Source organism: Sebastes fasciatus, chromosome 14 (genome assembly GCF_043250625.1).
Source record: "Sebastes fasciatus isolate fSebFas1 chromosome 14, fSebFas1.pri, whole genome shotgun sequence".
NCBI lineage: Eukaryota > Metazoa > Chordata > Actinopteri > Perciformes > Sebastidae > Sebastes > Sebastes fasciatus.
In genome coordinates, this window is record NC_133808.1 from 15,855,435 (window position 1) to 15,880,734 (window position 25,300).

Consider the following 25,300-nt stretch of genomic DNA (forward strand, 5'->3'; position numbering starts at 1 on the left):
GGTTTCTTAACCCGCACCTGGATTAATGTATTTTAGGGATCTTGATGCAGCGTAGTATTCAAACATTATCAATCCCACGATACATAACTCAGTAGTGGAACAATCTACAAGCTGATTAGCATTACAGATCTCTTGTTGGCTGTTACAGAGATGGAATAAATTCTCTGCTCGGACACTGAGTGTAGTTTTTTTTCCAGTAAAATCAGCATTACCATGCCAAGTTAAAGTCACTGGCTGCAGCTTAAATTGGTGTTTATCTGGCAGAGTTTTACACAGTCCTGTTGTTATGCATGAGAGGAAGAGAGAGATGACTTTTAATTGCACAACCGTTTTAAAAAAAATATAGAGTTGGCCTCAATCTCAGCTTTTCGTTCATTTCTGTGAAGAAAATAAAATAAAATGTTTAAGTTTATTTTTATTATTTAAGATATGAATTTAGGATAAGGGCACAGTGAAGACCTGAACACAAGTTATATTCACAGACCCTCTCCTCTCTGCTAAACAGCCTCGTCCTGTATTAGAAAAGGAGGCAGTTAAAATAACCAAAGAGCGTCGGTAAGAAGAAAACACTGAATTAGTCAAAGGAAGCCTATTAAGTATGTACGATTGTTAGAAATAAAATAAAATACATAATACGGACAGGGATTTGTATTAAAAGTTCCTAAAATTAACAGGAAAGCTCATCTCTGATACAATATTCACAGGAAATAATATGTTAAAATTCATCCAAATCACTCGTTTTGCACAAACGTCCTGCAATTATTGCATTCACTATCAAGATTGATTGTACAGTTTATCAGTTGTTCTATACTGTTATTGTTATGCATTGAATATAATATGAAATATCCATAAAATGTGTCACTAAGTCAGGGGCTGTCGGTTTACTCAATGATAGAAAAGGGGAAAGGTTGGCAGCCACTGTTGTACGCCACCAACAAGCATCAGAGTCAGGTTTCGTGTCATCTCTACTCTCAACCACATTGTGTGAAAAATGCATCTCAGCAATGCAAATGAATTTGGTCTAGGTCATAGTATTGTATACTTCAAGAAAAGAGTGTCTTTCAGCTGCTTTTTTTGCAGAAGCGTCCTTGAGCAAAACAAAGCGTCTGGCAGTTCTAGTGGATGCTGTTGCGTGGCTGACCCTTTCTTACTATACTGACAATGAACAGGCCGCAGATACAGTACACACAACCAGGAAGGGACAGAGTACAGGGTGTTACCCCCTCCCGTTCGAAGGTATTCAAAGCTTTGCGGAGCAGCGCGGCACGCTGACATGTTCTTCTCTCTATTTCCCCTCGAAAATAACCCGTAAAATTACTACTTTATAATATTATGACTTTATTCTCATAATATTAAAACTTTATTTTTCTCGTAAACTTTTGACTTTATTCTCATAATATTACAACTATTTTCTTGTAAACTTATGACCTCTATTCTGATAATATTACGACTATTTTCTCGTAAACTTATGACTTCATTCTCATAATACGACTTTTTTTCTCATAAATTTATGACTTTATTCTCACATTATTACATCTTGTGTCCCGTAAACTTATGACTTTATTCGCTTTTTTTTCTCGGAAACCTGACTTTACTCTCATAATATTATGACTTTATTCTCGTAATATTATGACTGTATTTTCGAAATCTCAGATTGATTTATTTTGCCTCAATGTGGCCCTATAATACTCCGTCGTAAGAATCACCGTAGACAATAATGATAAATGAAAATATTACAACTTTTTTCTCGTTCACTTACGACTTTATTTTCATAATATTACAACTTTTTTTCTCGGAAACTTCTGACTTTATTCTCACAATATTACAACCCTGTTCACTTAAAAGAAGTTATTCATTTCCATAATTTTTCTTTTTATTCACAAGGAGCCACAGGTTGCTGACCTCTGCCCTAGGTCAAGGGGTCACACTAAGCCAAAACAAAAAAAGCCTGGGAACCAACTGGTTTATAATATATAATGAACATGGTTATTCCAGCCAAACACCTCTAGATGGTGCTGCTGTTCTGCCTGAGCCACGGTGCAGCTGAGAAGGTGGAGGTGGCTGCACCTCCTTCATTGTCTGAGTAGAAGGCACCGAGGAGCGGATCTGTAATCCCGTCTTTCCTCCTGCTGCTCACTCACTCACTCTCTCAGTCGTCCGCCATGGCGACCGCAGAAAGCCTCGTCTCCGGTCCGAGCAGCATCTAAACACCCAACCGGGTTTCTTCTTCTTTTTTTTTACTTGGACGTGGATGTAACTAATATCTCCTTTCAGCTGGTGAAAGACATCCGTGTGGATCAGCGCGCATTTGGAGAGAGAAGGGGTAAGAATCGTGCAGCTCCTCAGCCTGTATGTGTGCTCTGCAGGGAAGTGATTCAACTTGTTTGATGAGATTAGGGTTAAGTCCTGGGGACTATCTTTGCCATGTTGTTTTGTGATCCTGATGATTTCGAGGGATGTGAAATAACTAAATGAATAAATCTTCATGTGCAGCAGCCACTAACCTTCCTATTTGTCCTCCAGTGTGGGTTGCATTGCATTGCACAGAGAGCTGTATGGATGCATGCAGACGCTGCAGTCACTGTAATGCTGCATGCTTCTTCTGTGTGACATTTAAAATGATCAGGAACTGTGCATTTTTATAATCTGTCATTTAGTTTCCAGAAGGTGATGCAGTAATGTCACAGCTGCTGTACATGACTGTCTTGATAATATCCTGCAGGATTACAGCAGCCTGCTCTATTAACCTACATTACATTAATGATGTGAACACACTGGCAGATTGTGTGTGAGGTGGGAAAAAACCCCACTGAGTGAGTGAGTGAGTACTGACTGGACTTCACCATTTTCTGCTTCTCAATTGTCATTCAAGGCTTGTTTTAGGAGAGGCTTAAATGGCAGCCAAGCTCTGGTTACAACATGCATGTACTATCCAGTTGGTTGTCATTCTTTTCCCTTAACGAACACATGCAACCTTGCCAAAAAAATACAGTGGGAACTTAGAATAGTGATTCATGCAACCGCCAGCCACACCCAGGTATCAGTGACGGTTGCAGAAGTCAAGTCAAGTCAAGTCAATTTAATTTGTATAGCCCCAAAATCACAAATCAGAAATTTGCCTCTGGGGGGGCTTCACGATCTGTACATGAAACGACACCCTCTGTCCTTTACAGTGCGACAGGGAAAAAAGAAAAAATGGAAGAAACCTCAGGCAGAGCAACAGAGGAGGGATCCCCCTTCCAGGATGGACAGACGTGCATTAGATGTCGCGTGTAGAGAGTAACAAGATAATGAAAATACAACATAGACAATCCATATGACAAAAAATAATACATTTAATGTGAAGAAGGTGGATCCAAGAGGATGTCCAGCAGCTTCCCGGACAAACAGATAAAGCCAGAGCAACCCGACCTCCTCTCCATGCCGAACAGATAGAGCTAGAGCAGCACGACCGCCTCTCCACGCCAAACAGATAGAGCCAGAGCACCATGACCTCCTCTCCACACCAAACAGATAGAGCCAGAGCAGCACTACCTCCTCCCCACGCCAAACAGATAGAGCCAGAGCAGCACGACCTCCTCCCCACGCCAAATAGATAGAGCCAGAGCAACACGACTTCCTCTCCACGCAAAACAGATAGAGCCAGAGCAACACAACCTCCTCTCCACACCAAACAGATAGAGCCAGAGCAATATGACCTCCTCTCCACGTCAAATAGATAGAGCCAGAGCAACACGACCTCCTCTCCACGCCAAACAGATAGAGCCAGAGCAACACGACCTCATCTCCACCATAGAACCTTGAGAGAGGACCAGATTTTGTTTTTAATTCACAGTTGCTTAGTAACGTAAACGTATGTTACCCACGCCAATAAGCCTCCTTGGACTGAATTAAATCTATAGAGATGGCTGAATCTCCACGAGGACGGAGAGGTCCAGGTCCGTCATGTGGAATGAGGCACCAACAGCCAGGAAGGAGAGGCAGAGAGAGGTCCCTCAATGGCTGATGGGGATAGAAGAAGAAGAACACATAGTGAAAGTGAGCTCTTTTTTGTTGTCGTGGAGCTTCCCTCAGGTAGACAGCTGGCTGTGTCAGCACCAGCCTCTGGCCTTTCAGCTGTCACTAAAGGATTCCAGCTGTGCAGCGTTGGACCGCACCAAGGGGGCCCCGTGTGCCCCGGCACACAGAGAAGCCACTGTTACAAGCCCGGAGACTCAATGAGCCAGCAGTCACAGCTCCATGTTACACACTTGTGGGGAATTTCAGGCAAACAAGTTGAAAGGCAGGGTGAGAAACACTCAGGGGTCTGTAAATGTCCCTCTGGCAACTGTATTCTGGGCGACTATGCTTTATGTCACACTGTGGCCCCTGGAACAAGGTGCCAGCTGTGCAACTAACTGGTGACTGTTTTGTGTGTTTGTTTCATGCGTGGTTGATAAATGAGCCCTGGTGCAGGGGAGGATACGTGTTGGCTGAAATAATCACTGTCTACTCTTTCACTGTCATCTGTTACACCGGTGCTTTGTTTGAAGAGCGTCTAGTTACACGGCATGCATGTGCAGGTTGTATAAGACGTACATTTACAGACTCGGCATGACACACTTGCAATAATCAAGGCAAGGGCCACTGAGTGATGACGGCGTGAGGATCCAATGTCAAAAATGACGAGGCATGAATTGAAAGATATGCCTGGTTGCGGTCACGCTCCCGGTGGCCGCATTTGGTCTGGTTTCCATCAGCCCAAGGGAGTGTTGGCCTGATGATGAGTGTACAGACAGGTGCAAATGATGACAACATGCTCTCTTAACACTTTGGCCATGATGTTTTGGGTTCATTAGCTTTTTATCAAAAACAAATCTGCTCGTTGAATCCAAATACTTTTGAATCCCTTATTTCTAGCATAAGTAACCAAAGTTACAAATAGGTTCATAGGGAAGACCTGAAACTCAAACAACATGACATTCAAATGTGTAAAACTCACATAGATCACATATATACATGATGACGTTTAATGTTTAATTCTTTATCAATAAAAAGCAAGAGCAGATAAGGACGTGATAGGAGATTGGTTAGCCTTGAAATATAAGAAATCTGGATATCTTTGTTATATGGCCTGGCTCAGGTTAAACCAGTTTGTCACGTGACAAACTACCTGCAATCAGTTCTTCTTTGCTGCTCTAAAGCAGTAGTTGCAGCAGCAGCCATGATACACCCCGGGCGACAGCACAGTGAAAGCTACTGTTTAGGAGCGGCAAAGAAGAATTGAAGAGTTTCTGGTTAAACACGTTTATTTTTTTCTGGATTAATAAATTATGGTATTGGATCGGTGCATTGACTGGCGTACTCACTGATACTCGATATCGAATTTTGGGCATGTACTAGACGCATTTCTGATACTGGTATCGGAACAACTTTAATGATCAGTTTATTGATTAGTTAAAAAAACATTTGCTAGTTCCAGCTTCCAAAATGGGAATATTTGCTGCTTTTCTCTGTTTTATATCACTGAAAATTTTATATTTTGTGTTTTGGACTGTTGGTCAGGCAAAACAAACAATTTGAAGATGTCTGCTTGGGCTTTGGGATTTTGTGACAATTCATTAATCATAGACGAACTGATTAATCAGTCAATTACAAAATAATTGCCAATTGAATTGATAATGAAAATATGTGACATTTACTCGTCAGCCTTGTGGTTTCCATTCCAACGGCAGTCTGCAGTGTTTGACTGGAAACTTCTCATGTGCCTTCTCCCAAGCATCACGCAGACCATCATCAAACACAATTTAGTGTATCCACTGTCCTTGGCCTATTTTCTCCATGCACTCTGCTGGATTACATTATCCACTCCTTTTGAAATGCCTTATTCAGCTTTCAGTTTAAACTTGGCAGCAGTCATTCACCTCTGTGGCGGCTGAACAACTGCCCACTGGCCTCGGTACTCTGATGAAGCACTTGGTGAGGTCTCGAGATGACTTCATCTTGCTGGAATGTGCAATGAAGAGAGAATTAAGCAGGACAGCAGGGCCTCGGGGGATCTGGCTGCGGATACATGAGGGCTGGATAGCAGCCTGCTCATGTGTCAACCAACCCAGAGTGAATGAGTCCACGACTTTGTCTGAACACAGTCCTCCACCCGGGACAAACACAGAGTCACTTTGCAGACCTGTTAGATCACTTTACGGGTTGACACTGCCATTTATTTCAACCATCATCCATTACTTTTAGCTAACTTTTTCAACAGTTAATCCATTAATTTCAGCTTTATTCTAACCATTACTTTACACAAACTATTTCAACTGTTTATCCATTACTTTTAACTAACTATTTAAACTGTTTACTCTTTAATTTAAGCTAACCAGTTATCCATTACCTTTAGATTTCTAATTGAAACATTTAACTATGTGGATTTTTTTAAAATTAAAATCATAATTTCTAGTTTTTCAAATTAGTTCAGCTACTCCACAATCTTTCAATGTAGCCTGGAAACTGCAGAAGTTTCCTGGTAGGAATCACTGCGGTGGGGAAAGTGTGAGCCTAACTTCTCTACGCAAGTCTTTGCTCTGTATCTTTAAAGGTGCTATATACTATACTCAGAGCATTAATTAAGCAGCAAAAAAACTATTTGCTATGTAAAGATATAGAGGAGTAATGTCTACCTGAGCAGAGTATGAAGTTGCTCTCCCTCTGTGTGTTGTACTCCGATCTTCTCTGTGCTTTTTTTGACATAGCCGGGCCGGCCACACGTGCTTTTAGTGCATGTTCGTGCATGTGAGCGTGCCCCACTGGCTAGTTCACGGCCTCCGCTCTGCACTGCTCTCATACGGCGTTACAGCTGATAGCGCCGTCGTTGCGGAAGCGTAGCACCCACCCTCCGGTTCCCCCTCAGGTAAACACTGTTGGCGCTATCAGCATCGTTAGCTGCGAGCCACCAGCTCAGCCGTTGTCACGCTGAGAGCCGTGCGGAGGCAAAAGAAATGCTCCCAATCTCGCATTTAGCACCTTTTTAAAAGCAACAGAATAACATGGACGCTATATGGTCACAGCTGGATTCAAATAGTTTATAATTTTTTATAATTTGATGACTCAAATTCACTGCTCATTCAATGTCCTCACGTATTTGGCCCGATGCTCTTGAGACCAATTAAAACCCAACTACGTGCATGTCTGTGTGTCGTTGGCCTTTATGCCTCGCTTTTACGACTTCCCCAATCGGTTGTCATTGTATTGACTCTTTGATTTTACACTTTGGCCCCGTGAGTTGTTTGTCAAATCAAATTAGGGCTGCTTGATTTGTGCTTTGAAATCAAGAACATGCTTGGATCTTTTTTTACAGTAATTGGTTCTCCCACAGGCAACAATTATCAGCCATTAGCGGCAAGTGCAAATACTGCATTTACAATTACTGTTAGTGTGACACTGAAGGTTGTGCAGCCTGTCCTCTGGGCTCTGATGCTTTCATTGTATTCCACCTGCTGCACCACTGATGCTCTGTAAAGCTGCAGTAGGTAGAAATGGAGCAGCATGATTAAAAAAAGTTGTTTTTATAAAATGATCACTATATCCTGACAGAAGTGCATGAGACAGGTAATCTGAAAAAAATCATATGCCTCTGTCTCTTCCGGTGTCTTCCGGTGCTCCTAATGGCATCTGCAAGATTTCACACACCGGAGGAAAACAACCAATCAGAGCCGGGCTGGAGTCTGCTTTCTCTGAGCAGCTGTCAATCACTCGCGAACTCCGATCAAACGGTCAAACTAGGCAGCGCTGATCAAATATGAATCAATATTCTGTTACTGTAATGCCTATTTCTTGCCTCAAATGTTTTCAGAAACATCTTCTAGTGTAATGCTTAGCTGTACAATGAGAAAGTTTGTGACTCGACAGCCATGTTGAGATCAATTGAGGAAATACCAAGCACCGCCCATCAGCCGGAGCACAGCCAATAGGAATGCTCAATAGGTACGCTCTGTCTGAAATGACCTGTGATTGGCCAAAGTCTCCCGTCATGGGCTAGATTTTTTAAAGCCTGAAAACAGAGTCATGAGGAGGTGCACAGAAGTTTAGTTATCTCTCAGAACACTTGAATTACAATATGTTGAAAGGTTATTATGGAATTTTTGCTCAAAGATGCTGAAAACTTTCTGCCTACTGAAGCTTAAGAGGAGGTTTCTTACTACTTCTTGTAACTAATGATCAGTAATTGCCTTATTTCTTATTCATACTGTACTGTACTGAATGTATGCAGGTGCAAGTGAATGACTGCATGTACATGTGTTTGCCTGACTTTCCTCTCTTGGCCTCTCTGCAGGCTGGGCAGTGAGCATTGCAGTGCAACATGGCAGAGCCAGACCCAGAGCCAATAGCCTTTGGAGCAGGGCAGCGCCTCGGAGCCCCGGAGACTCTTGGCATCAGTACGCTGGACCCCGGGCACAGACCCCCGGCCATGCCCCCTGGACGCCACGTCACCGTCAGGGTTCGCATGTTGGACGACTCAGAGGAGCTCTTTGACATCTCGGTGAGTTGTTAAAGCCTTTCTTGCTCAGGCGCATTTCTTGATGGGAATATTAAAGTGGGATTGGGACTCCTCATTATTGCACAGTAGCCAAAAAGCTTTTCCTATTTTCACCATAGCAGCAGCAGTCTGGAAACAGGTTGGCATGGCAACTGCATGACGTTAAGTTGTTGAATGCATGGATGAAACTGGAGGGATCATTTTAGTATGTCAGGGTTCTTCCAGTTTATAATAGTGGTATTTCTTCACAGCTTCCTAATCTCCCAAACTGTCTCGAACCTGCTCTACAGCTGTCATCTACTACTACACATCTTTTCCTCCACTCTGTCCTCCTGTCAACCTCTCTGGATATTCTTTGGGAACCATGGACACAATTATATTTCACCGTTCTGTCCCACATTGGCGCGTTAATGACGTGTGAGAATCCATGTGCTTTCTTAGATAATGTAATGAAAGCAGGCAGGTACACAAAAGAGACAACAATACTTTTTTATTAATGTCTTTGAATGAGAAGAGCTGCCGTTTGAATTCCATTCATGACTTCAGGATTAAGAGGGTTAGCTTTCTCATCACAGAGATCTGCATTTAGACATTCGAGTCTAAGCCATTTGCACAGATTATGAAGTTGAGCTAAAATTAGATACTAATTGTGAATGTCATATTATACGCTGGTAATACTTTGAATGCAAAATAAAGATTTATTAAAGCTCTACAAACTGGCTGTATGGACATGAAGCAGATCATTTGCAGATACCATTCTAACTTGCAAATCATTTTGAATATATTTTCTTATTCACCCTGTTAAAGGGTAAGGCTGTCGATATTCTATATTGTTTTTATCATCAACAAATCCCATGAAAAGACCAAAAACAACAGTGAATTTTAGCAAGTAGTGTGTAAAGCCCGATATAGCATATTCCACTGAGCTCCATTGTTGTCAGAAAACAATTAAAAAATGACCAGACACATAAATGAGCCACGTTGTTACACTGAATGACATGTTCCTTCATTATGGTGAAGATGGGCAGTAGTTTATTTTGTGTCAGTCCCACATGCAATGTCCTGCTACCGTAAATACTCACTAGTTCACCAAATGTGTATAAATTCAAGGCTGAAAATAGTCCCCATCAAATACACCATGAACCCAACCTTGGGCCTGTACCATGAAGCAGGATTTGGGGTTAGCAAAGTAACTTCAGGGTTAACCCTGGGTTTTCCATTTTACGACGGTGGTTCACTTCTTACATAGGTAGATCGCCATGGTAACTGCAGCTAACCTGCTCTGGAGCAGGTCTTAAATGCTCAAATCACAACATGGGAAACTCAACTCCAACAGGCAACAACAGCTGTCAGTGTGTCAGTGTGCTGACTTGACTATGACTTGCCCCAAACTGCATGTGATTATCATAAAGTGGGCATGTCTGTAAAGGGGAGACTCGTGGGTACCCATAGCACCCATTTTCATTCACATATCTTGAGGTCAGAGGTCAAGGAACCTCTTTGAAAATGGCCATGATGCCAAAATTTAGAGTAAGTTTGGAGCGTTATTTCTCAACAAACTAGTATGACATGGTTGGCAATGGATTACCAATGGATTCCTTAGATTTTCTACTTTCATATGATGCCAGTATCTTCACTCTAGCTTTAAAACTGAGCCCGCTACAACCTAAAAATTGCAAGTTGCGTTGATGCGATAAAGAAATTAGTGGCATTAAAATGAATTTGCGTTAACGCGTTAACTTTGACAGCCCTAAAACATATAAAATAACGGCAGCATTATCCTTGAGGGCGATGAGATGTTAAGATAATCCCCCAGCATTCCTCTGGCTTGTGGTGTTTTGGAAAGGTGTCCTCAGACCTTGATTTAGTGGCAGAAACATTGGGTGGAGTAAGTGAAAAGACTGTTATTTGTCTTTGAATAGAAGAACAAGCCACATTCTGTGACCACAGTCCTTCCTGCCTGGAGGAGAGGAATGAGATGAGTAGATAGAGGAAAGTGAAAAGTGGTGATGGAGGGAAACAGATACAGCAGCAGCATCAGCCACAGAGGACCCATTTAATGTGTATGAATGGGGCTCGGCACTAATGCTGCTGAGCTTTACTGACAGTTAGTGAGCGTGCAGCGCAGAGTGGATGTGTCCTTCTGGCTGTTTCCCAAGGCAGTATGGGTAAATGTTGCTCCTAAAGTGGGCGGCGGAGCTCCCTGTGCATGACTACTAATCTTTCCAGTGGTATCATGTGTTGTACTTAATACTTACGGCTCACTAGATTATCACAGTGAGGTCCCATTTGATTTCCCTCATTTAACCCACATTACTTGTTGTGTACTCCGGGTTAAGTGAGGCAATAAAAGCCTTTTTTTGTTTTGTTTTACAAGACAAGAGTCTTGATGTTCTCACTCAATACACTGGTTTTAAGACGGCAGTCATTATGTGCTGCATCTGCTTTGTCTGTTCTCAGCTTAGAACAATCAGTTCGCGAGTACTGGCCTTTCAAAAGTGAATATCATCCAGCCAGTGATGCCATCTGCTACGAGGTAGAGGTAGTTACTCATCCTGCTTCAGGGCTCGTAATCTGTAAAAACTCTACTCTCTAAGGCTCTCTAAGGAGATATCAACCTCAGAGTTGTGTTAGCATACAGTGGAGTTTTATGGAGATTTGGTGTCCCAGAGTCTGTGTGATTAAGATCGCTCTACCCTCCAAAGAATACACTGATACATGTCAGATTTATATATATATACGACAGCTTTGATTTAGTCTTTTCCTTGGTCTGTATCCTCTTGTTTCCACTTGCTGTCAGGTTTCATTCAGTTTGATACAGAGATTATAAAACAGCAGAACTGTCTCTAGAATAAAAGCACTACAGTGAGATTCCTGTTGTGTGTTTGGACAAATGCTGCATAGCAGAGGAAATGCAGACATGTTTGCCTTCATGTGAACGTAGCAGGCCCATGATGGTGTTGTTGTAGTTGAGCTGTAGTGATGGTGAGCTAGAAACAGCTGTTGTCACTGCAGCAGACATGTGGGACAGAAACAAGCTGAAGATGCTGCTCAGGAGACGGTAACAAAAGGCCCCCGCTAACAGAAAGCTTTATTCATGCTCAATTTAACACACATTGTCCTCTATCTCAAGTCAGCAATGAGATACAAAAAATCTCAGTGGGCTTGCAAGGAGTACATTTTCTTCAGTCATCAGTTCACATTCGGGGTGTTATCTTTTCAACAAAAACAGTGCAAGAGAGGAAAGGTTTTCACGTTTAGTCCAGTGTTGCTTCTGAAGACAGTTGGAGTATGTATTACATGTGTCGAGTTGATGAAGATAAGTCCCCTTTGAGTGAGTTGCTCAACTTTAGCAGTAAGGGGCCGTGTCCACCAAAGCGTTTTTTTGCAATGGGAGCGTCAATTGTAGTTGACAACTAGAATTTTGGTCTTAATCATACCTAACAATTAGGTCTGTCAATCGATATATAAATATTTCTATATCTCATGAACCCACATAGACCGACAGGGCCGTCCTCTCTCCCCTCCGTTCTTCAGCCCTCCCTTCATCCAGGCCATAGCTATGGAACAAGCACTCTACCTTGTGCCGACATGTTAGTTCTGTGGATATTCCGTATCATAGCAACCAGACGCAACCAAAGCATCTCAGCTGAAAAAACGCAGCGCTTACGAAGGGCTCTCAAGCGCTCCCAGTTGAACGTTTTCAGAAGAGCGCCTGGCGTTTTCAGCTGGGAAAAAAACACTTTGGTGAACACGAGCCCTAGCTTCCTTTCATATACATCAGCTACATCCCACAAATCTCAGTTTTTTGGTCCTGCTGAGCTGGAGGATACAGAAGACATGCGTCAACTTGGCTCACAACCTGCTGATAATAATCTCTCCCCTGCAGCAGTGAAGTGAGATAACTGCATGGTCTACAAACCACATTTGTCAAGCAATTATGTAGTCCTTTATTTCGCAGCAGGAACATACAGTATTGAGGCAATTCATTTTAGGTGATTTTAGTTTAGAGTGACTCAATGTAGGACTTTTTTGTGTCTCTTTAAGAAAACATAAAGCCTCTAACCTCACCCTGTAACTGATACTGAAGGCTTAAGTTCCTGCTCCTCTGGTTCAGAGGGGTAAGTTTCCACCTCAGCGGGCAGAATATCAGATGGTTGAGAAACAAAAAGGGGCCATGGAGCCATCTCGTGGGTCACATACCATGCTGTGGCCTACTTAGCACTCTGGCTGTGAACACACTTGTGTTGATGCTGATGATGTTTGCCTGCACAAACCTGGACAACGGTCAACTGGCATTGATTAATAAGCACACTTGAGCCAAAATAATGGTCTGGTTGCACTTTTTTTCATTATGGAGTTTTATGTAATTATTTTCTAATTAAAATGGGCAGCTTGCCTCTGTCCATTTTGCCCGTGCTGAGTTCAATAGAGCGGGGAATCCAGACCGTGGCCCTCAGTCTGTCTTGCAGTCCTCAGGCTAACACACGCCAACTCTGTCTGTACTGATGTTTTGACGCTTATGTTTGTTGATGGCTGGTAGGGGCTCAGCAGAAGTTGCCGGTGAGGAGTGTGACTGTAGCATGGGTTTAGGGGTTAGGAGGTGGGGGATGGGTTGATAAATGCAGAGCAGAGAGAAGAGAGTCATGCTCATTGCTGTGAGTGAAGGAAACAGTCAGGCTCCATTAGCTGGACCTTACTCCTGGAATACTAAACGAATACAACCTAACATGTGATGTTCCACTTCCCATTTAATACTAATATTAACAACACCAGGCGCTCACCATTACAAATTCAGACACAACTCTGTCTTTCTCTCTCTTATGTTGCACTACTACTTCTGTTCTTCCTCTGTAACTATAATGAGTCACTGACGACTGCAGACTGTCCCCTCCAGCCATTGCTTTGCTTTGTCCATTACAGTCACGGTACAGACCCTTTTTTTAAAAGGCTACTGCGTGTGAGAAATCTTGAATTCATTAATTACACACCCCTTCATCTCTTGGCATTTGCTTTCTATATGAGATTTTCATACCCTGCACAGTCTCATTGAACTACAATATATGACTTTTTCTTTCCTAATTATCAATGAAGTCTACAGCAAATTAATCACAAGCACAAGGAAAAGACATTTTTAGTCACGCTTGGCTGATCCACCATTTGGGTCATTAACATGCGTCCTCAGTGATCGGATCACACGTGGACAGCTCTAATTACAGGTGTGAATACACTCAAGAACCATTGAGATCCGATTGCCCAGACCACATTCAGAGGTGGTCTGGGCCACATTAAGGACCGCCTACTCAACTGGTCTCACTGCACTCCTCAGGTGAACAAACAGGCAGATGCGAGCGCTTGTCTGCCTCGCAGTACAGAAACGGCTTCTGTGCTCTACTGTATCCTGTCGGTACAACTGTATTTTATTAAAAAAACCTTGTTTAAAGTTTATATAATCTACAGACTATCAGACTGGGCACGCAAAGTGCATTATTATCAAAGTCAGAGCTGTATCAGTGTTTTTGTTCGGGTGCTTTGCACGGAGCTGACACCCGTCCGCCCGCTTACTCACACTCATCCCCGACTTTCTCAAGCTCTGCAGTGAGTTCAGGTTACAAATCGGTGGATAAAGATGTTTTTGGACGACCCACCTAGCTGTGTTTCTACTCTGTCAATCCATCATCATAACATGTAACACCCTGATCTGTCTACAGACACTAGAAAACATTGAAGCCTATATTACTGTTTTAGGAGCTTCTTAAATTCATATGCCATGTAAAGCCCTCTCCTCATCCTGTCAGGAAGCATGTCTGAGGTTCACCCACTGAGTCACAATCGTATTATCTACAGAGTTCATGTGACAGGGTGTAATTCATCTCTCACTGAGAAGCTGACCGTGCTGTCCGTGATCCCAATGCATCATCCCCGTGGCTGGATCCATAGTTTATCAATACCATTTCCAACATTCGTCACAGCGGAGCAGATACAGAGGCGTGCACTGTGTGAGATATGAGTGGCAATCGCCTACGCCTGCGACTAGAGATATTCAACCTATTTTGGATCACATTTCTTTTTCCATTCCATTAATTAAAGCATGTTTACAGGGCAGCAGGAACAACCCAGACTAAAGGGGGCTATGTCACTAATGAAAGGACCTGCATGCTTTAGAGCAGGGGTCTCCAACAAGTAGCCCGCAAGCTTGCTACCCATTTCTGAGAAGCTCGCTAAAGAATATATACGTACATTTGATAACAAAGTCACTTTGTAAACCTGTTCAATCAAATTCACAGACATCCCGCCTCCTCCTGACACAAACTGATTATTTGCCAATCAGCTGCCAATTGAACGAGTTACGCTGCTTTCATGTTTGGTTACATCAGTGGCGCCGTAACATTAGGTGATTTTAGCAGACTAACAAGCGCACACATGATTTGGGTCGTGTCTAGAAGGTAACCCACAATTTGGGAAACTCTCGCGAGATCGTTAAGGTTAGGCATCGACCTTGAATAGTTAAGGTTATGCATTAACCTTGAATAGTCAAGGTTAGGCTTTGATCTTGAATAGTTAAGGTTAGGCATTAACCTTGAATAGTTAAGGTTAGGCATTAACCTTGAATGGTTTAGGTTAGGCATTAACCTTGAATAGTTGAGGTTAGGCATTGACCTTGAATGGTTTAGGTTAGGTATTAACCTTGAATAGTTAAGGTTAGGCATTGACCTTGAATGGTTTAGGTTAGGCATTGATCTTGAATAGTCACAATCAATAAAGCAATACAAGCTCACATCTATGTGAAAAAAAACTCAGGAATTTCATCTTCTGCAGAGAGACACGTCAGCATAATTGAAATTCAAGCTACATATTATTTATGCACATTACAGACCATCAAAGGTTCTCCATATCTCATGTTCCATGTTGTGTATTTTCAAACGCGACGTGTCGACTGTAAACGACGGCAGAGCTCAGAGGGAGGAAGACCGTCTAGCCTTGAAGCAGTGTGCTAAATCCTGTTAAACTGTGAGCTGCGGTGGCGACGCGGTCTGCTTCCACCAGCCTCACGCCGCTTTAGTAGGGTGAACTGACAGAGGTGGTGGTTGAATGATTTGGACACAGAGGATGGTTTGACACCAGTATTTCTTGATGAGCTGTCATTGGCAGAATACAAAATGGAATTTGATTGGGTGTCAGAGCATTCGTGAGAATGGGGCTGCAACTATGCAGCCCAAAGCAACGAATCCAACTCTCTCCTACCGTTTACACCATGTCAATGAGTTTACTAAACCCATTACCGTCGCTCCCCACGCCCTAATATAAGTCATGCACTAGTAACGGTGAGATCTATTTAGATTCACTGTGCTGTGACTGTGGCATTCCCCTGATGCAGATGACCATTTTTTCGGTTTATAAAGTGTGATTCTGCTGTGGAGAATGAATTTTAAAAGGAGCAACAGTACAGCAGCAAACTGGTAGAGAGATGCGAAGAGATGGTGACCATGGCAATCTCCCCCTCCATCCCTCCCTCTTACAGTAAGCTGGTCCTTACAGAGAGTTGTGAATGAAAGGATTGTTAGAGACAGTGTACAGATAAATAGCTCCTCTCTGATTTAATGTCCCATGTCACCCGAGCAAGTGTTTGCAGCCTGACTGTGGGGACAATCAGAAAGAGGTTGGGAATTACCAGCATCCAGACATCTGATGTTTGTCACTGCTGTCTGTTCCGCTAACATATTACATTTGTTCACTTTTGGGAGCCGTAAAATGGAAACATTTGTGTTCGAGACTGCTGTCTCAATAGTATTGCTTCAGCCCACTCTAATCTGTCGTTACTCTCCCTGTTATGCTCCTGCCATGGAAAGGAATTATTCGTCGTTTATCATCCCTCCCTCTTCTGCTAGATAGAAAGCACCTTGTTGGCGTGACTGCCACGACCTTTCAGCTGTGTTTGTACAATATAGTCCCTCTGAGGTGGTAGTTTGGATCCCTGGATTGATCTGTGAACATACATTTGTGTATGAATTTCAACGCTATATATGAGTTTGTGTTTGAAAGGCCACATGGAATCACGCTGGTCTATGTGTGGGTTGCCATGGCTACACATAGAGGTGGACGAGGAGCGTCTGAGTCGGTTGCCATGCTGCAGAGTTCTGTCTTCCACTGATATCTGCCGCGGAGGGCAGGAGGAGGGGGGGGGGGTTATCCACGCAGAGCATTAATGTGAGTGTTGCGCGCTGGCATGGGGATACGCTGCTGCACACCAATTATGACTAACATATTCAGGAGACACAGCCTACCTCGCTGTGGGCTGTGTGCGAGTTGCTTTTTCGTATTCAAATCCCTTGACTTAAAATATGACTGACACAATAAGTTTTGAGGTATTATTAGCTCGTCTTGGTTTCCCTGCTGATTGACCCAGTTTCCCTGAAAGATGACATTGTGTTTGGGGGTGGGGATGGGAGGGTCATATGTTTGGTGTCACCATAAATATATACATTTGTGTGCTACTGTAGAGCCAGTGCTGTGGTGGTTTTGAAGGCTCACACATGCAGCAGTACAAAGATGAACGTCTTTTTTCAGATGTTCCACTGGTGATGCACATTGAAGCTGGAAAATATTCAGTTCTTGTTCAGTAATGTGACTGTGGCATTGCATAATTTTTTGCATTGGCTGAAAATATTCTCATACTTTCCTCACATGAACTCTGAACCCTTGGTTGCCTTTTTCTCATGGCATGAAATTCAAATCCAGCAATGGGTTGAGGTTGGGGGGGGGGTGGGCAGGGGGAGTGGTTGTTTTCCCACGTACAACCCTCTTCCTCCCTCACATCCAGAAATGTAATTGGGTCGCGGAGGATGAGAGACACAGGAGAGGAGCAGCAGTGGGAATGATGGTGGCTGATGGCTAAGAATACTAACAGGCTAGAGGATGCTGGAAATCACACACTGTCGTTTGAGTCATAAAGAGAAATGGCATTTTCATCAGGGGAATCTGTTGTAGGGCTGTCAATCATTAAAATATTTAATCGCGATTAATCAAATGATTGTCCATGATTCATTGCAAATTAGTTGCAAATTAATCACACATTTTTTATCTGTTCAAAATGTACCTTAAAGGGAGATGTGTCATGTATTTAATACTCTTATCAACATGGGAGTGGGCAAATATGCTTGCTTTATGCAAATGTATGTACATATTTATTACTAAAAATCAATTAACAACACAAAACAATGACAAATATTGTCCAGAAACCCTCACAGGTACTGCATTTAGCATAACAAAATATGCGTTCGGAGGTTGTAGCGGGCTCAGTTTTAAAGCAAGAGTGAAGATACCATGTCATACTATCTTGTCGCGAAGGACGCTAAATAACTCTCCAAAGTTACGCTAAATTTTGGCGAGGAAACACTGACATGGCCATTTTCAAAGGGGTCTCTTCCTCTCACCTCAAGATATGTGAATGAAAATGGGTTCAATATGGGTACCCACGAGTCTCCCCTTTACAGACATGCCCATCTTATGCTAATTTCATGCAGTTTTGGGCAAATGCATGCAGTACAAATGTGTTATTTTCTCCTATTCTAAAATGGTGTATTTGAATATGTCTGCATACTGGGGTCCCTAAACAGTCTTAGAATTGCATAAATTGGGTATGACTGTAAAGCTGAGACTCTTGAGGACCCAATGAGTTAGTCCCCATAGTAGCCATTTCATATAGTGACTTTTCTTTACTCAGATTGTATGCATATGGTGTGTCTATATACCGATTTTCCTAAAATTAGATTTGAAAAAAAATCACAATTTATTGCCTTGCTTACAGTATCGCAATATATTGAATCGTTACCCCTGTATCATAATATCATATTGCCAGATTCTTGCCAATACACAGCCCTAATGCAAACTTGACTGAACCTAATGCAAAAAGGAAAATTATTATCATCATCATTATTATTATAAATTCTACCTTGAACTTGGAAAAGACACTAAGACTAAAGATCAACAATCTAGGATCACTACGTCTTTTGTGGATTTACATGTTCAGCCACAGATCCACCACAGCAGCCAATGTGTTTCCACTGTTTGCACACTCGCAGCATTTTGGTAACAGTGGATTAATAATATGATTGAATGCTTGTCCGTCACCAGCCCAGGCTTTCCCAGATGCTCAAATTAGATCTGCATCATGCAGCTGCTAGGAATGTGCATAACTTAACGGTGCGAGTCCCTCTCAGAAATATTTGTTACATATTTCCCGTGAGAGATAAAAGAGACATTTTTAGAGCAGAGTGTGGGGTATTTCTGTAGCAGGAATGTGAGCAATTGATCATTGTTTGAATGCTTAATACCTCAATCATATGTCTCCTCTCCATTTTTCCATAAAGCACAAGTAAACAGCCGTGTTGTAAACACAGCTTAAGTAGTACAATGCTACATAGAGAAAGCCATTTACTCTGCATCATTCATGCTGTTTCACGGAAGGACAGACAGCACTGAGCCACTGATGGAAGCTGTCACTAGTGCTGTCAGGTTTATGTCTGACACCGTTTATGCCGCACTGCTTTCTATACTGTGCCCAGGTGCTTTGTGGAAAAGTGATGCCTTTATAATAAGTCTTGTTCCTATGGTAACCAAGATGGATGTCTCTTCGTGGAAGATCCTCATGTTTGTTTGGTGCAGACGAGCAGTGAAGTCGACTCTATCTGCCTGTGTGTGTGACCGATTGTCAATTCACAAAGAAAGGATGAGGCGAATGCAAACATAACCTGTGATCTCTTTGTGTTTTTTTTTGTGACAGACGCATGAAGGTGGATCCTCTGACTTTTCATGCACATGCATTATTCCATTGAACGTTACCCTTTGATGACGGCAATCTGATCCTGTCATTAAGCTCTTGAACCGTGGCGCTGTGTGACTTAGTAGCAGCAGGGTTGATAGACATCACAGTGAAATGATGGGTGTGGCAGCGGCACTGCTCCGAGCAATAGCCTCCACTCTCTCCGTCATGTCCCCCCGGTCTCGAAATGAAGGGTGAAACCCTCGTGGGAACCGGTTTGCCCCAGCTGCTTCACAGCAGCTTCACAGCACCACTGCCCCTCTTCCAATGAATTATGAATTTCTCATTGAGATTCAGAGGGCTAATTAACATGTCAGCACCCGACTAGCAGTGTGATATCACGGGATTATCCTTATCCTGTGGTGCCTTATTTTACTCGAGGTGCTCTGGCTTCACCTTCCCTGCTCTCATCTCCTGAAATGCTCTTATCTGTCAGAAAGGTGGGACGCTGTGCTGCTGCTGATGCTTATGCTGCACCACATATGCTGCTCCTCTTTTCCCGTGTTATTTTCTGCCATGCTTCAGTAGTAATTAAAACAGAAATCGCTGCATTTCACCCCGGGCTCTGCTTTCGGTCAGTGCTGGGCTGTAGCTCTGCCTGCAGTGAAGTCGCTCCCATGATGCATTTGCTTGACATGTCGCGTATCAGAATTCCTTTCAGCTGTACCTGTGCGGCTTTAGTCCGCCTCCCACTGCTGCCTGGCAGTAATTGAATTTGGGGTCTCTTGGGTAGATGGAGGAGATGTGTGGGAGGGAGAGTGAGGATGAATGAAGCAAAGATTGAGGTAGGGACATGAGTGTGTGTGTGTGTGTGAGAGAGAGAGTAAAAAAAGTGAGTGAAATCTCAAACCAGTAGCCCCAGCTGCACATATGCCTGCCGGATAGGTATTGACCTGGCAACACTCGCCTCCTTTTCCCCCTTCCTTATTAAAGTGGGAACTGTTACATAAGCTGCCATGGAGAATAGCAAACCAGAGGATTTCATCCATCCTGTTTTCAGTTTTCTCCTCTCTTTAGGTGTGTTTGGGCTCCTTTGGGCTTTAGTCTGGGCATCCCAACTGTTGAGCTTTTCTCTGGCTGTCTCTATTGATAAGTGATGCGCGGAAGTTCAGCGCTAGAAGAATCAGAGCTCTGTCAATGGGGGCCAGTGTGGGAATGCCCCTTAATAGATATCAAAGGATGCGTCCCAGGGGACGTCTGCTTTCACACGACCAGTGGGGGGTTGGTCTGTTCTGGGCATTTATGGTCTCTGTAGTCTCTTGACAGCCGCAAATGACTGCTTAAGAGTATCTGTTCATATCATTGCAAGGGCTTGCAGAAGAGCTAGCTCTAACCAAGCCCCCCAGGAAGAGTGCCGGGCTTTGAAGCAAATTTCCGTAGTGCCCAAACAGTGGAGTTTTACAAACTTTTGCAATAATCCAAAATTTCTGCTGATGCTAACTTCCTAGTTGGCCTACAAAAATATGTCATCCCTACAGCATATGCTACGCCATGGTTGAATTCCTTGTGAATTTTCTTTTTTCTTTTTTTGTGTATACATGCATATTCTACAGATAGTCTCTCTTTTTATTTTAGAGTAGTGGATAGATCTGTCTAATCATCTTGTTTTTACATTCTGCTGGAGACACAGGTCTCGTGGTTTTAGTGTGACTCGCTTGCTTTATTTCATTTAAATCCATTACATAGAAATGTTGTCTGGGTGCTCGCTCACATACGCTCAGTTGACCTCCTTTTAAACAAACAGACAGACAGACAGCTTGGAAGCATTTAGCCTAATACACATATATTTGGTTAGTGAAATTACACTTACATGACTGTGATTTAAGTTAAGTGATTACATAGTCAAATGTGAACCATGTGGTTTAAATTAGATTATTAGTAGTAGAGTAGTGTAGTAGTAGAGTCAAAAGTGTTAATACTGAGTAACCAATAGTATGATTGTGTAATGGGTTTTGCAAAATTGTGATCGTGTTAGACCCTTACTGCCCTTTTATTGATGATAACACACATGAATGGTAGTTTTATTAATATAAAACCAAACTTGCAGGGAAATAACGTTACTACAGCAGCAAACGGTGGATATACAGCGTGCAACTAATATTAGCAGACAGACTCTCAACACATTTTCGATCCTATCCCCTGAACTGAACCTCCTCTAGAGCCGACTAGCCATGCTGCTGCATACTGTAGGTTACCATGGAGATCTTTCCCTGGTTAAAAAGTGAGCCAGCATTGTGCGACTGAAAGCCTGGGTCGCACCCAGCGTTGGCTTGCTAACCTCACTCGTTGAGACAAACCCGAGGCCTGCATTCAAACCCAAAACACTTCACAGAGAACTTCTTGTGCCTTAAACCTCTTATTCGTAGAAACACTCATGTTCACTTCTCATCTATTGTTTATGTGTTGTTAAATTAGTCAGACGGGGTTGTTCCTATTTCTGAGAACCCTTAAACCCCAGCACTCTAAAGCAAAGAGTCTTGTGTTCCCATTTCCAGAGCCAGATTTGTGTGTGTGTGTCCTTGCTGGTCAGCTTTAAGTCACACTAATTTCATAGCACATAGAGATGGTTTTGGGTGTGCTTGAGAAGCCATAATGAACGGGGTGTGGCATTTGCACCCCCGTGTATTTTAGCTTCCAAAAACCATGGTTATGGTCACAATAATTGCAACATCATTACATGGGGAAATGGAGCTGTGCCTCTAAAAGTAGAGCACACGTTACACCGTAGAATGGTTCAAATAAAAATATAATTACTCACTATTTCACCTCAACTGAATGATTCCCTTCAGCTCCAGATGACTCTTTTATTATTTATTTTTTTCTCAGAGATTAGGAATCGCAATTTTCCCTTATGTTGCCATGGTTACTGGTCTTGCTCTGTCTTCCAGTGGAGAGGAATTGGTATTCTGTAGTCACTCACTGAGGCCTAAATTCCTGCTGGACCCGGTGGCCTGCAGACATGAAGCAACAGCTGCCTTCACAGAGGCTGTGCCTGCTCTCGCATTTGTTTGCCGGCTTGTGTTTGTGCCCGAGTTCTCCACTCCGACGAGCTTAAATGTGAGATTTCTCCTCAGGACAGCGTCCACATTTGTCACGCTGTGGAGAACGAGCGCTAATGCTGCCGCCAAGCAGAGGGCTGAAGGTTTAAACTGTGTTGTATTAAAATTGGCAGTATAATGCTGCTGTGAATGTTATGTTTTCAAAGTGACTTGACTCCTGGAACAAACCGTGGTTAGTGCCTCAGAATGTCTCTGAATCCCAATCGCATACTTCTCAATGCAGGTCTCCTACTACCAACTGTGCATGCGTGCGTGCGTGCGTGCGTGCACGTTATCCAGAAAAAAGACACTAATCTAAAATCTGTTGCTGTCTCATCCAGCGTGCCCCGAGACTAAGACAGTATTTTTTTTTAAGATCTAATGACCACCTACTTTGAATTTAATGTGCATCTTACTGTACACTGGTTGTAGCAGCGGCATCATGGGTGCTTTTTCAAACCGAGAGTGCTTTCTTAGTTGTTGACCTTAATCCTCGTCCACAGGAAGTACAGCCTTGGTCTGAGGCTCTCGTCTCTACATCTGCGTGCTCTAAGATCAACTTTATTCTGACAGGGAAATCCCAGCACGCCCTCACACTGGTCAAGTGATAATTACAGGTCCATCGTGAATACATTAAAATACTTAAATATGATCTTATTGATTTTGGCCTATGGGTATCCCTGGAGATGGTGTTTCTGCAGCTATTGACTAAATCATTTTTAAAGCAAAGGATTTGCATATGTTTGTTTGGTCTGATTTGATTGCTTTTAACCTCTTACTGTATGTTCTGCAAAATTTGACTGTTTGTCGATGCAGATTTTGCCCCAATGGATGCCACAGTTTGCAGACTAGACACATTTTAACAATGCTTTGGTAATTGTTATTAGACAGTATATCAGAAGGAGCTAAAATATGTTTCCCTGTGTGTGTGTGTGTGTGTGTGTGTGTGTGTGTGTGTGTGTGTGTGTGTGAGGGATGAAATATGGATAGATTAGACAAGGATATTGGATGTAACGTCACACAGCTATCATCTGTAACTCGACTACATCACAGGGCAGAGGGCCTCTGGATTTGCAGCACTGACGGATAAGTAGTTTAAGGCTAATCTCGAGGAGGCCAATTGATTGGCCTCACCGGTGAAGCAGCATGTGCAGCTGTCATTATTTATTACTGGCGGAGATTATGGGGAAGGGAACGTGCGGCAGGACAGTACCAACAAAGGACACATTTCTCAAGAGACTTGGCGGCTGCAGCTCTGGAAATACTCTCTTAAACACCACACAAGCTCCCAAGTCTCATCTTCTTCACACTGTGTCTCACTCAAAAAAACCTGTGGAGTGATGTTGTCCGGCAGTAAAGTTTCCCCTGCAGTGTGGCAGTTGAAAACCCACACTATGTATTTGTCTTCATCCTATGTCAGATTAACCTGTATTGAACCCAGTGGGCTACCACCGGGTCTAGTAAAGCCAATGTGGAAGTGCCTTAAACTCTCATTCTTTCTAAAAGCCAGCAGACTCCTCTGGTTGCAAAAAGAAGTATAGAAGTCTATGAGAAAATGAGCCTACTTCTCACTTGATTTATTACCTCAGTAAACATTGTAAACATGAGTTTATGGTCTCAATCACTAGTTTAAAGTCTTCTTCAATACAGCATGATGTTCATTTAGTAAATTATGGTCCCATCTAGAGTCAAATAGACCATAAAGCAGGGTAGTTTTTTAGGACGTGGCTACCTTGTGATTGACAGGTTGCTACCACGGCGTTGTCCGGTCTGGGAGTTGTCCATTTTTTCACCTTACAAATTTAACCCTTTCACAGTGTGTTTTCTGTTCATGAAAGTTAATTGGAAATTTTTTGGTCATCTAAAAATGAATTTTTCAGCATTCGGTTGTATTTAGCTCCACCCTCTCGTGTCACTTCTGTTTGCAAAAAACAAGATGACGATGGCCAAAATGCCCAACGTGAAACTTCAAAACCGTAGCCACAAACCGATGGGTGACGTCACGGTGACTACATCCACTTCTTATATACAGTGTATGATTGAACCCAATTCATTCATCAACTAGAAGGTCCGCCAAGGTCATGCCCTATGCGCAATGTTAACAAATGTGAAAAACAATTTGTGTATCCGCCCCGTGATTCTGAACTGCACCAAAATCTTCTGGATTCCCCGTTGGCCCATGTTGCACGCTACCACCAACTTTCCTGAAAATCGGGCAAGCAGTTTTTCCATAATCCTGCTGATAAACAAACAAACCAAACCGAAAACATAACCTCCTTGCAGAGCTAATTAGAGTCAGACTGTGACTAATCAAATAAATTGAAGGAATAATTGAGAGATTAATAAAAAAAATGAGAATAATCATTAGCTTCAACCTTAATTAGGAGTAGGTGATTTGGATATAATCATCTGTCATGGTATATACTGTATAGTCTAACTCCAAAACAATTGCCTGAAAATGAATTAGCAGCTAATTTGATGATTGATTCATTGTTTCAGTCATCATCCAGTTTGTTTGCCTGCTTTCATGGCTGCAGAAGTTTATGTTTGCTTGCCAATTTGTTTCATATGTGGCAACGGGGTGTCGACGGGATCGCACCGGCCGAAACAAAAACGTACGTTCCGGACCGGACTGCAAATTTCAAAGGAGAGCATACTTCAATTTAGCATGTTTCCTTAATCTCTGATGACATATTATGGTCATTTTATGATGTATTACAGTATATATATTCCATATTGGTCCTTTAAGAAACCCGTCTTATTTTCTATTTTGTGTATTTACTATTGCGCCCTAATAAAGTATTCTTCAGTTTGTTGTAGCTGCTGCTTTTGCATTTTTACGCATTGGGATTATTAATGTCTTTGAATTCGGTAAGCCAGGATCTACATATCAATTATGTTCCTATTAATGCTTGTGCACCGTAT

General features: G+C 42.6%; 1 protein-coding gene across 4 annotated transcripts in view; it reads left to right on the plus strand.

Moving 5' to 3' along the window:
- The window catches only part of LOC141782634 (FERM, ARHGEF and pleckstrin domain-containing protein 1), a 91,155-nt gene that overhangs the window by 22,530 nt on the left and 43,325 nt on the right, over positions 1 to 25,300 (plus strand). Inside the window, exons 1-2 of one of the 4 annotated variants that reach the window (XM_074659229.1) lie at positions 2,044 to 2,323; positions 8,312 to 8,518. In XM_074659229.1, the coding sequence (XP_074515330.1) occupies positions 8,339 to 8,518 (180 nt within the window). In that variant the 5' untranslated portion in view covers positions 2,044 to 2,323; positions 8,312 to 8,338. Of the gene's footprint in view, positions 1 to 2,043; positions 2,324 to 8,311; positions 8,519 to 25,300 lie in introns of those variants that run through there. The other 3 variants (XM_074659228.1, XM_074659226.1, XM_074659227.1) reach the window with 3 other exon arrangements.